General features: G+C 48.9%; 4 protein-coding genes across 4 annotated transcripts; all 4 read left to right on the plus strand.

Moving 5' to 3' along the window:
* Positions 1 to 362: 362 nt before the first annotated feature.
* Positions 363 to 2,922, plus strand: FPRO_13138 (related to sulphate transporter proteins; the record flags this gene model as incomplete). Its single annotated transcript, XM_031222557.1, has 4 exons — positions 363 to 904; positions 956 to 1,582; positions 1,636 to 2,149; positions 2,200 to 2,922. 4 exons carry the CDS (start codon positions 363 to 365, stop codon positions 2,920 to 2,922), a joined length of 2,406 nt encoding a protein of 801 aa, XP_031088005.1.
* A 1,227-nt stretch (positions 2,923 to 4,149) lies between these two features.
* Positions 4,150 to 5,443, plus strand: FPRO_13139 (uncharacterized protein; the record flags this gene model as incomplete). Its single annotated transcript, XM_031222559.1, has 6 exons — positions 4,150 to 4,184; positions 4,402 to 4,443; positions 4,499 to 4,565; positions 4,612 to 4,652; positions 4,700 to 5,341; positions 5,395 to 5,443. The coding sequence occupies 6 exons, from the start codon at positions 4,150 to 4,152 to the stop codon at positions 5,441 to 5,443; spliced, it is 876 nt and encodes a 291-aa protein (XP_031088006.1).
* Positions 5,444 to 7,605: 2,162 nt separating this feature from the next.
* Positions 7,606 to 9,712, plus strand: FPRO_13140 (uncharacterized protein; the record flags this gene model as incomplete). Its single annotated transcript, XM_031222560.1, has 2 exons — positions 7,606 to 9,249; positions 9,302 to 9,712. The coding sequence occupies 2 exons, from the start codon at positions 7,606 to 7,608 to the stop codon at positions 9,710 to 9,712; spliced, it is 2,055 nt and encodes a 684-aa protein (XP_031088007.1).
* Positions 9,713 to 11,085: 1,373 nt separating this feature from the next.
* FPRO_13141 (uncharacterized protein) lies at positions 11,086 to 11,914 on the plus strand (the record flags this gene model as incomplete). The annotated part of the gene is made up of 3 exons (XM_031222561.1): positions 11,086 to 11,595; positions 11,654 to 11,832; positions 11,884 to 11,914. 3 exons carry the CDS (start codon positions 11,086 to 11,088, stop codon positions 11,912 to 11,914), a joined length of 720 nt encoding a protein of 239 aa, XP_031088008.1.
* Between the last annotated feature and the right edge of the window lie 97 nt (positions 11,915 to 12,011).

Below are 12,011 nucleotides of genomic sequence, written 5' to 3' on the forward strand. Positions count from 1 at the left end.
TCCTCATCTTTTAGTCCTACCTTAGCGAGCCATGAGCTTTTGATCTTTTCTCTTTTGTTCCTCAATTTTTTTTGTCTTTCACCGCAAATTGATTTTGCATGATCGTCGACTATATAGATTCCATGCATCGGTCTTCATCGGCAGTCGCGTCCTCTCCGTCGCTTTTCTACCTAGTTAGTCGATTCTCATCTGCCGGTCTTTGTCGACTTGACTCTGTGCCAGAAACAGGAATTTCTCTCGAGCCAAGCTTGGGCATAACTTATTGAATACTTCGCTTGATATATGCAGTTCCCTAGACTTCAATTCCGAATTCAACCAAACTCCATTAAACTCAGACTGCGACTCGATCGAACTCCACAATCATGGCCAAACGACCTTCCCACAGTCGTACCAACTCCGGGATCGACCACCGTCCTACTCAGCCCAGTGCTCTCCGTCAAGCTCTGAGCGCTCATGATCGAAACGAGAGCGAAAGCCCGGCCGCAGAAGGTTCTACGACTCCCACGAGCATTCCGGTCGCATCGCCTCCAGATTCGCCAGGACATCCTCCCGGAGCTACAATACACGAGATCTTCGCAAACGAAACAACCCCTCTAATCGACGGGAACAACCAGCGTTCAAACACACGCCGAGGAAGTGTTCACCCTGCCCATCCTGGTGTCTGCAGCCATGGCACTTTCAGTCCGCGACCCATGAGTCCGACCTTGACTATGAGGAGCACCGACGAGGATGGTAGCGAGACTGCAGGCTCAGGCACGCACATTCCTGTGCTAGACAACGCAATCACGACAATCGTGGGCCACGAAGACTGGAAGAAGTGGCTGAAGAAGAGAATGCGAACAAAGACCATGGGCCATAGCAGTATGCTGGCTGAACAAGCTGGTTTCGAGGATACAGCATTCATGTAACTACTGCAGTCCCTACGGCCGTTAAATGATGTACTAACGTCTATCAGGTATCTTGCGTACTACGTCCCCTGCTTGAATTGGATGCGCCAGTACAAGGTTTCATATCTGCGTGGCGATCTTGTTGCGGCCATTACCATGGCTTCCTTCTACTTACCGATGGCCCTCTCCCTCGCTGCGAATCTCGCCCACGTCCCTCCGATTCACGGTCTCTACGCTTTCGTCTTTAACCCCTTCATCTACGCCCTTCTGGGGTCCTGTCCACAGATGGTAGTTGGCCCTGAAGCTGCCGGCTCCCTTCTTGTGGGAACTGTTGTAAAGCAGAATGTTGGTTCTGGAGAAGACGAAGACAATGATTTGTTGCATGCGCAAATCTGTGGAATTGTCGCTGGCATGGCGGGTGCTATGGTACTCATCGCTGGTCTTGCGCGATTGGGTTTCATGGACAGCGTTCTCAGCAGGCCTTTTCTCCGCGGGTTCATCAGCGCGATCGGTTTCGTCATTGCCGTTGACCAGTTGATTCCTGAGTTAGGACTCGCTGAACTGGCTGACGATGCTGGCGTCAGCCACGGCAGCCCCGTTGAGAAGATTAGGTTTATGATTAACAACATTCACGAAGCGCATGGTTTGACATTTGCCATCGCCGGAATTAGCTTCATGGTCATCATGATCTGCCGGTAAGTGGCGCTTTGTGGCTTCCTTTCTGATGCTATTCTGACTATGCTTTTAGTGAACTCAAGAATCGCCTTCAGCCTCGGTATCCTGGCGTTGCCTATGTCCCGGATCGTTTCGTGGTCGTTGTTGTATCTGCAATTCTTTGCTGGCGCCTCGATTGGGAGAACCAGGGAGTTGAGATTCTGGGCACAGTCAAGGCCGCCAACGGCCAGCTTCTTGCCTTCCAATGGCCCTTCAAGCTCGAGCATATGCCGCATATTCGAAGTGCCATGGCCACATCCTTCCTCATTGCACTTCTTGGATTTTTCGAATCCTCGGTAGCTGCAAAGAGTTTGGGCTCAAGTGAGACTATCCAGGGAATCCAGCTGAGTGCCAACAGAGAAATGATTGCGCTGGGTATCGCCAATATGGTTGGTGGATGTTTTATGAGTCTCCCAGCTTTTGGCGGATATGGACGAAGCAAGGTGAATAAGAGCACCGGAGGCAAGAGTCCCGCCAGTTCCATGTTTCTGAGCATCATCTCTCTGCTATCCATCTTCTTCCTTCTCCCCTACTTTTATTACCTGCCAGTGAGTACCCTATGAAACCTATGTGTGACACATGGGCTAACATCACTTAGAAACCTGTCCTATCAGCAATGATCTCTGTCGTCGCCTACTCGTTGATAGAAGAGGCGCCCCATGACATTGGCTTCTTCTTGAAGATCCGTGGCTGGACTGAGCTGGGTCTTATGGCTGTTATCTTCCTTGCAACCATGTTCTACTCTCTCACACTTGGTATGGCATTCGGTGTAGGATTGTCGATGCTCATGGTTATCAAGCATAGTACGCGACCACGCATCCAGATCCTGGGTCGAATTCCGGGGACAAATCGATTTGAGAATGCTGAAGGTGACAAGGCGAGTCTTGAATTTGTTGAGGGTTGTCTCATCGTCAAGATCCCAGAGCCTTTGACTTTCGCCAATACAGGAGAGCTCAAGTCCCGACTTCGTCGGCTGGAGCTCTATGGCACATCGAAAGCACACCCTGCTCTGCCTCGCCTTCGCAGTACCGACATGAACAGAAACGTCATCTTTGATATCCACGGTGTAACCTCCATGGATGGATCTGGTACGCAGGTTCTGACTGAGATCGTACGCAACTACCACGACCGAGGAGTGCGGGTGTACTTTTCTCGATGCCCAGCTCGCAAGGATCACCCTGTATGGCGATTGATGTCAAGCAGTGGCATTGTGGAAATGGCTGGCGAAAGACACTTTGTAAATGACGTGGAAGAGGCATTGCGTTTGACAGAGTACGAAGAAAGCATTGCTGGCGAATCGAGCCGGGCACAAGAGCTCTAGAGAATTAGAAAGACGAAAAGGGAGAAAATAGTGTTTTTGAGGGAGGGGATCGTGATGCAGCGTCTGGGCTCGAGCGTTGTTGATGCTTTGGAGGAGATACCATTGCAGGAGTTTTTATAGCACAGATTGAGATTATCATTAGAGCCAGCGTTAACTTAACAATGCTACACACAAAAGCAAATATATATTGGTAGTTCCAGGGGTAAAACTTTGGGTTCGTCCTTTACTATATACTCTGTGCTCATCCTCCGTGATCCATGTTGAAGCTATCATGATACCATACAACAGGCCATAATGTTTTCGAAAATGTATTACAAGCGAGCTAGCAACAATTGAGGAAGACCACAAACCCCTCATCTATCATGCAGTCACCTCATGGCGAAGTCTCACATATCGGATTTTTGGACCAATGTGTGTTGGTGGTCCGCATAACTGCATCACTGCTCCCATGACGGCAATGCCAGAAGGGACAGATTCGCGAATAGCAGAATTGAGGCATGATTGCAGTTGCATCAGACACGAGTGGAAACACAGAAAACTCAATGACTGTAGGGCAAAAAGCATACCCCAGGCGACTTTAATACAATCACCAGCCGAAGCCCCGGGTAGTGAAGAGTGAGCAAAGGCTCGACCACTCAGGGATAGCAGAGAGCAGGGATTTTGACGATCATGAGCCGTTGAGGAAAGCCAAAGTCAAGATCCATGTCGTGTAAATGGAGAACAACTCGAGGCGAAGTAAAATACGTCCGCAATTTGGAGGTTTTGTGTAATACCGTGGTCTCTGACGAATTGGCGTGGCAGATGAGAAAGGGACAGGGCCTTGATGTCTCATGCATACAACCTCGCCTACCGAGGCATTTAGATCATGACTTATGATGTGACGAAATTCCGAGGGTCAATAAGAGGTATTATATATCTCTTCGTTCTCCCCACGGCCCTGTCGACTTGATCCCTCGATGTCATTTTCCTTTTCCCGACCCATCTCTGCAAGCTTCAGAATCGAAGAAACTCAGTGTCGAATCGATCTTGAATTCTGAATAACTAACACAAAGTGGACTCCACATCGCCAACGTCACCACGGCAGACAATGATGAGCAGAGGCAAAACTCACTGTCACAAACCGGTCTGGCACCTATAGAATATGTATGTTGATCCTTTCAATTACAAGATCGTTGCAAACCGTCGGGCATGTCGTTGACTCGATAGGATCCTCAAGTTGTTGGTAGCATGGATGATGACAATTCGACTATCAGCACTGGGAGGTAAGCTGTTTACTTGTGTTGTATATGCCATACAATGACGGCAATTCTCATTGTATTACCGACAGCCTTCGAGATTCGACAGCGTCCCTCACATCGAGCATCCTCGAATACAGACACATTAACGGCCGGCCCTTCTAACAGTCGAAAACAACAGAATACTGTACGTTAAGCTTATTCCTTAACAAAACTGCCAAGTAAGCGATCTGATCATATCCAGGGCGCCTACTGATGATGATTATCAAGAGGGCCAGGATATGCTGTAAGGCACCTCGCTCGCTGAAGAGTTGGAACATGCAATAACCTTCATCTTGAAGACATCACTATACACTGCTGCTATTCGACGATAAGCTCCACCTAGCCCCCATTGACAAGAATCCTCAGGTATGAACATAGGGAGACCAGATGCAACGAGGTTAATTCCACTTAGAAAATCCTCGACATTGGTACCGGGACTGGAATATGGGCCATGTAAAACCCCCTTCGGCTATTTGAAATCGGATCTCTAACAAATCCAGTGACATGGCCGATGAGTACCCGTCTGCCGAAGTACTTGGAACAGACATTTCAGCCGTCCAGCCTGCATTCGCGCCTCTAAACTGCAGCTTTCAAATCGAGGATGCCCAACTCGACTGGACATTCAAGCCCGATGAGTTTGACTTCATCCATATCCGGTATCTTTACGGTGCGATTGACGACTGGAAGAAACTATACCGTCAAGCGTTTGCCCACGTACGACCAGGGGGTTGGGTCGAGAGTCTTGAGATCGACATTGAAACACACAGCGAGAACCCCAGGATCGAGAAGGACGAAGGACACATTTTCAAGAAATGGTGCAAACTATTCTTTGAATGCGGCCGTCAAACTGGTCGAACTTGGGAGATTGCACGGGATGGCCGTCAGGAGGAGTATATGCGAGAAGCAGGATTTACAGATCTATTTTCTAAATCGTGGAAGCTCCCAGTTGGAGGCTGGCCTCAAGATAAGAAGCTGAAGCAGATTGGTCTTTATAATGGGGCTTTTATTGACCACTCTATCGATGCTTTTGCCATCTTCCCAATCGGAGAGATCCTAGGTTGGTCGGAAGAGGAGGTTACGATTTTGGTCAGCCAGATGCGAAAGGCACTCAAGGAGCCAAGAGCACTGCCCTATTTCAATGCGTGAGTTTGATGCTTACTTTGTCGAGAGTTCATTGCAACTAACATGGAGAAAGTCGTATGGTCTATGGTCGAAAGCCTGAAAGTACTCCCAAGACTGCTTGATACATGGATTTATATGGTTAATGTGACCAAGCCTGGCTATAAGTTATTTCAGTACTACTAAAGTTTATGACGACTTACTTCCCTTGTATGTGTCAAGTCTCTCTGAGCTTGACGCAAAGTCTCGTTTAAGGACTACATCGTACAAAAGTCCAGATAACCCTAGGGGCACCCACGATCTTCAACTTGCTGGAGACAGGAACACTCAGTTTCTGTGCCAAGACTACTACTGTGTAGCAATGAAACGTCGAAATCAGTAGCTTTACATCTATAGTAAGGGGCTTCCATCGAAAATAGCTGCTCATGTATTATCATCTACCATGAATATTGCGTGTTCGCCGACAGCCGCATCATGTGGTGATTGATATTGATATCCACTTGCCGGAGCAACTGTGGCGTTGGGCCAAGACCAAGAAGGCCCATCTGATAGATCCAAACGGCTCGATAATTCGGGGAGTTGACCATATCATATGACCCCATCCATCCATAGCTTCTCCAGTCAAGGCGCCTTGACCAAGGCCAGGTATCTGCAACTCCCCGTCGCGTCAAGAACCACAAGAACACTACATGTTGAGACTCTTTCGGACCCTCGACCACAAAGATTATAGAGTCGCAACAGTGCCGACAGTCCGGAGTCACCGAGCCCTACAACAGTATGGAAACCACTGCTCATCCCCTGGTTCCCCACGGCATACTCATCCTAGACAGGCATTGCGACCTCTCAAATCAGGGCTCCGACTTGCCTCCATCCACTCGCTGCTCAAAGAATGTCGGTGCCTGGTTCTGAATCGCGGGCCCTAGCAAAAGACGTCATGAGCTAGCAAGACCGGGCTGTTGGCTTGGCGTTGTAACATTTCCTTTGGGGATGTCTTTGTGGTTCGATTTACCAGTCATATTCTTCTGATTCGACACCATCAAGGCCCAAATAGGCAGGCAAATTGTTATAAAATATGAGACAGCGTATGTATTCATATCTCTCAATGCGGGTCAAAGTTTACACAATATGGGCTTGTTCTGACGAGCTCAACTATCTTAGACTCATTTTTACATTGATTTTCTTGTTAGTAAAATACAAGGGGAAAATAGTGTTGATGATACGTGACAGTCAAAGCGGAAGTCATGGAGCCATATGGATGGGTGGAGGTTATCTCCTACGTAAAACCAGTTAATTCCCCGAGACGAGACCCAACTTTGATTAGTGAGTGCCTTTCGCTTTTAGACCGTTTAAACCGTTATCATCCAGCCTCTCCCCCACGCCTCTCGATCCTTTCTATCCAATGTTACCACAAGTGACGTACTTGGGCACGGGGTTGCCGTAAAAACCTGTGACATGCTGTACATCTACATGTATCACCTCGCATGAGCCTCCAGCTGAAGCTTTTCTTCATCCTTTCCTTGCGTGCGTTTGGCCAAGAGAAAAGTGGTTGGTGCCGTCTTACCCTCCGATGCCAAGACACGAGGCACTGGGACCCTCGAGACGTTTGAAACCCGGAAATAAGCGTTCAAGGTCAAGTTTGTGTTATGCTTAATTTTAACCTCATCTAGTCAATTGTGGCTCTCAGCAACACTCAACTCTAGCAATATGTCAACCTCACAAAAGAAGGGAACAAAGTCTCTACAGTCGGGAATTAACAATGTTCGTCTGCTGGCTATCATCTTGCAGCAGAGACATAGGTCAGCATCATCCTCCCACGACCACGGCCCCAACGCGCCAAGTCTCTGGGCACCTTGGCAGCGGAGTCTTGTTCGTAGACTCGTTTCTTGTCATACGAAGCCAAGCATTTCAATGGAGTCGGCCAAGTCGATCTTGTCCCCGGCAGCAAGTAGCAAATCCAACAGCTCCCCGTCTTGGAGGGAACTGAGGCGATCCTCTAATAACTAGTCCTTGTAAAAATGTAGACTCTTGGCTCGTCCCTGATTTTATGGAGGAAATATCTGCAATAAAAGACGGGTCGTCCGCTCGTGGATCCTTCCCTGGTGAAATAAACAGTTCCAGAGTCTCGGGTTTCTAGACATTTCAGTGAAATCAGTGTCCCCGAGTTTTCTTATGTGAAAAGCTCACTCCTTGTGGAACTCTCACCCTATGACTACCGAAACTTGATACTTAAGACGACTCCGCCGAATAAGTTCCTCTCCCCATCACCCTCAAACGTATCAACTTCACCATGGCGATCCCACCAATTCTCAAAAAGATCGGCCAAAAGCTCTCACCTCCACCATCAACATCCGAAGATGGCCGTGATCAATGGAATTCGAGAGCTTCCTTCTTACTAGCGGCCATGGGAGGCTGCGCTGGTATGGGGAACCTAATTCGGTACCCTTCACAGGTGTACAACAACAACGGCCTCCAGTGGTTTATTCCATATCTCATGTGTGTTTTCCTGATAGCCATCCCGGCCTTGATTCTCGAAGTCAGTATTGGTCAAGCGTACCGTGGAGGGTCTGTCGTCGCTTTCAACAACATCAACCACCGTCTCAAAGGTCTCGGCTTCAGTCTTTTATACATTGGTTTTATGGTCAGTCCGTACTTCGTCGTCAATCTTTCCTGGATCATGATCTACTTCCGGAACTCGTTCCAGAGTCCTCTGCCATGGGAGGGACGTGCTGAGGAATACTACTACCAAGACGTAGTGCAGAATGTCGATGCGATTCCCGGTAACAAGACGTCGAGTGGTGTTATAGACTACGTCAAATATCCTGGCACTGCCCTTATTGGAGAGACTGTTGGATGGACTGCATTCGTTTGGTTCCTCGTATGGATTTCCATCTTCCGCGGTATTGGACAGACAGGTCGTGTTGTCTACTTCACCATGGGTCTACCTGTTGTCTTGACTATCATCCTTGTCGGCCGGTCTGTTTCACTTCCAAACGCTGGTCGCGGCGTAAAGCTGTATTTTGGAGAGTGGAACGGCGAGAAACTGGGATCCGGTGACATTTGGCAGACTGCAGCTGGCCAGGTCTTCTTCTCAACTGGTGTCGGTTTTGGCTATTTCAGTTCTTATGCCTCTTACAATCAGAAGCATGCCAATGCTGTCATGGACTCATGTCTCATTGTTGGCAGCAATGTCCTCTTTGAGGGGTTCGCCGCCTTCGCTGCGTTCGGAGTTGTTGGATACCTGGATATGATGCCTGTTCCCGGCGAACGGATTGGTGCCTTCACCATTGGATTTTTGACGTTGCCAACAGCCATCACTCAGCTTCCTGGATCATCGTTCTGGGCCTTTGCACTCTTCTTTACCTTGGTGGTCCTGGGTTATAGCTCTGCATTTGCCATGGTGGATGCCGTGGTAACGCTTGTCATGGATACCAAACCCAAAATTCGTCGTGAGTGGGTAGTCACAGGTCTTGTAATTATCTCATTCCTTATTTCACTCCCTTTCTGCACCCAATTCGGATATGCTCTTCTCACAGGAGTTGACCGTTGGATCAACGATGTTGCTCTAGTCTTCGTTGTGTTTGGCGAATGTGCATTCTCCACAACTTTCTACCGTTGGAGAGACGTAGCAGGACAAGTAGGAAAGCCAGCCTTTTTCATCTGGAACTTTGGATACTTTGGCGGTATGGTTCTCGGAGTTGCTGTTGCCCATGCGGTTCAAGCTGAAGCGGGTGCTGGAGTTGGCTTTGGTATCTTCATCATCTGCTCGATCGTCTCCTGTGTAATTGGCAAGACTCCTGACGAACTTCCGCCTGCCTTGACCTTTACCGAGGACAAGGGGTTTGCTCGCCGATTCATCGGCAGAAGTCATGCCTTATCAAAACTCTTGGACAACGTCTTCATGACACGCTTCTGGTACATGGCCTTTTACTCTGTAAGTTCTTTCATCCGGCTTGTTGTGTGCAACTACTAACAGCACTCATCAGGGCCAGCAACTTCGACGGGATCTCAACGTGATTGTCGCAACTGGAAAGAACTGGAGTATTCCCGTCTTTTGGCCAATCCTCCTACGCTTCATCTCGGCGCCTGTGCTCGCCATTATCTACGGCTTTGCCTATCCCGCTTTCTACGAGCTCCGTGATGACCCTCTACATATTCTTGGCTTCGGTCTTGCCCATATCTGCTTGGTACTGATCGGACTGGGAGTCCTCGTGCCCCGCTGGTACAACACGATTATCCCTCCTGACCGACGCGAGGAGGGCAAGCTGCCGTATGCTCCCAATGTTCTTTTGGATGGCGAGGAGCCTCGAAGAACTGAGTCGATGGAGACTGGCGAAGGACTTGCAGGCTCTGAAGGCGGTGAAAGCGAAGAAAAGAAGGGACAGAGTGTGATGTAGTTCTGGCGTGAGAGTGAACGAGAGTTCATATTGGATTTGTTGCATACACGAGGGAAGGCAAAAGGCTTGCCCCAAGTATCTCATACATACTGTAGTCAGGTCTCCTCAAAGGACTTTGATGTCTGCTGCTTCGTCTGTGCATCAAGTGAAAATGCCGAGCATTGAGAGTCGTAAAAGGCCTGCTTGCGCTGGCTCCAAGTCGACACAAACGGTGGCTGCCATTAAGGAAACGGGATCGTCACCGTTCAGATGCTGCATGCGAACTGTTCGTGTTGAAGTTGAAGATCTCATGCTCCAACGAAGATTGTAGTGGGGGATCAGACCCAGAAGGAACAATACGAGCTACGAGAAAGGGAATGGAAACTGCGGAGTCTCCGCTTCGCAAGATGTTTCAGCGAAACGACGTCATTGACACTTTTTTGTCTGAAACATGTACACTTTCTAGGAAGGTGGGAAGAGGCTGTTTCCCAGAGATCGTCGTGCACTCTAGCCAATCAGCATTTCTTGGCCGGACTCTGGCCTAAGATGCCTTTATCTCTCATCCAATTGTTTCCTCAGCCCATACTCACGTTTATATCTAAGCTTAAGCCGGTCAAACCTCCGTCTTTCTTGTGTGCCGTTGTCAAGATAAAACAAGCCACCGACGCATGGTCCACCAGCATTCCTGTTTAATGATTCTGCAAGTCACATCATGCAGGAATTATTCTCACTTCCGCAAATTTACGGATAGACAGAGACGGAATACATTCATACCCTAGTTCGCTGGTAAGAGCCAGAACACTTCACCGATTGCTCTGGAATTCATCTACCAAGAGTTAAACTCGATACAAAGAGCGATATGTGTTTCAACAGAACCTATACACCCAAAATTTGACTCATGTGCCTTCGGTCGCTTGAAGCCGCGACGGACCGAAGACGCCAAGCATGATCATCAACGGCTATCCCCACGACCGCCAGGGTGGCATGCCCCCCTTGAAGTCTAATCAAGAAGAGCTGAAGAAGATCACCGGCAGATTTCAAGTTCGTATGTCGCACTTACAAGAAATATGCATGCAGAGCTGAAAAGAGAGGCAACTCGAAAACACTTTCGATGAAACACTTTCCCCAAATGATGCTTCGGTCTGCTGAAATGGGAGAGTGGCATGATCTGTTGAGCTTGTCCAAGTGTTACACGATCATGATCAACTCGAAACCTGAGTCTGCTCCCAAGACAGTGAATGGGACAGGCGTCGATCTCGGTCTATACCTACTACTAGAACAGTGGAGGTACGTGAAAACTATATAAGATAGCCTCAGGTTAAAGTAATCAAGACTTTCCCCCCAATATCTTCAACCAAACACTCATAACTACTCCAGCCCCTAGAACCATCAAAATGCATTCCTCAACTCTATCCATGTTCTTCACCCTCCTCCTGTCCTCCCATTCCCTCTGCGCTACCAACGAGCCCTGTTACGGGCCCAGCGGTCGGGCAGGTGTATGCATCACTGAAGCGTCTTGCACCTCTGCCGGCGGCACCGCCATCTCTGGTGCATGCCCTGCCGACGCCGCTAACATCAAATGCTGCTCCAAGCCAACCTGTTCTTCGGGAAACTGCCGCTGGAGCTCTGATTGCGCGGGCACCTCAGCTAGCAACCAGTGCCCTGGACCTGCGCAGATGAAATGCTGCTCTTCTGCTGCCACAGGCTTCGGGGGGTATTCTGCTCCCACGATCCCAGCTGTCGGTGCTTGCAAGCAAGTTTCTGTCAACGCTGCCAAGGCTGTGGTGAATCAGTTTCCCGGTAGGATCAGGGAAATTGGATGTAAGAGAGACTGCTCTTGTCCTGGATCTTCTGACCATTGCTGCGGTCTTGCAACTGACCTCATGTGTTCTGACGCCGGCGGTGTAAGTGCCCACTTCGATCATCTGCTAGACGAAAACATTTGAAACTGATGGAACCCAGTCTGCTACCCTTTCTGGAAAAGAAATCGCCGAGTGGTGCATGAGGAACCGCAACACTCTCAACCTCAAGTATGTTATTTGGGGACAGAAGATCTGGACTACCTCTGTCGATAAGACTGAGAAGAACTGGGAGAATTGGCGAACCATGGAAGATCGCGGTGACCTGACTCAGAACCATTGGTGGGTAACTGCTGCATTAACATTGAGGTCAGATCAGCTAACAGATTCTAGGGACCATGTCCACGTCTCTTACAATGGTTAGAGCCGAAACTCGCGAGAATGGAGATCTGGAGGTACCAACCGGGCAATATTGAAGAACTTCCGGCGCCACTGCGATTTGGACAAAACATAAGTAGTAG

This window comes from Fusarium proliferatum (genome assembly GCF_900067095.1).
Source record: "Fusarium proliferatum ET1 genome assembly, contig: FPRO_scaffold012, whole genome shotgun sequence".
NCBI lineage: Eukaryota > Fungi > Ascomycota > Sordariomycetes > Hypocreales > Nectriaceae > Fusarium > Fusarium proliferatum.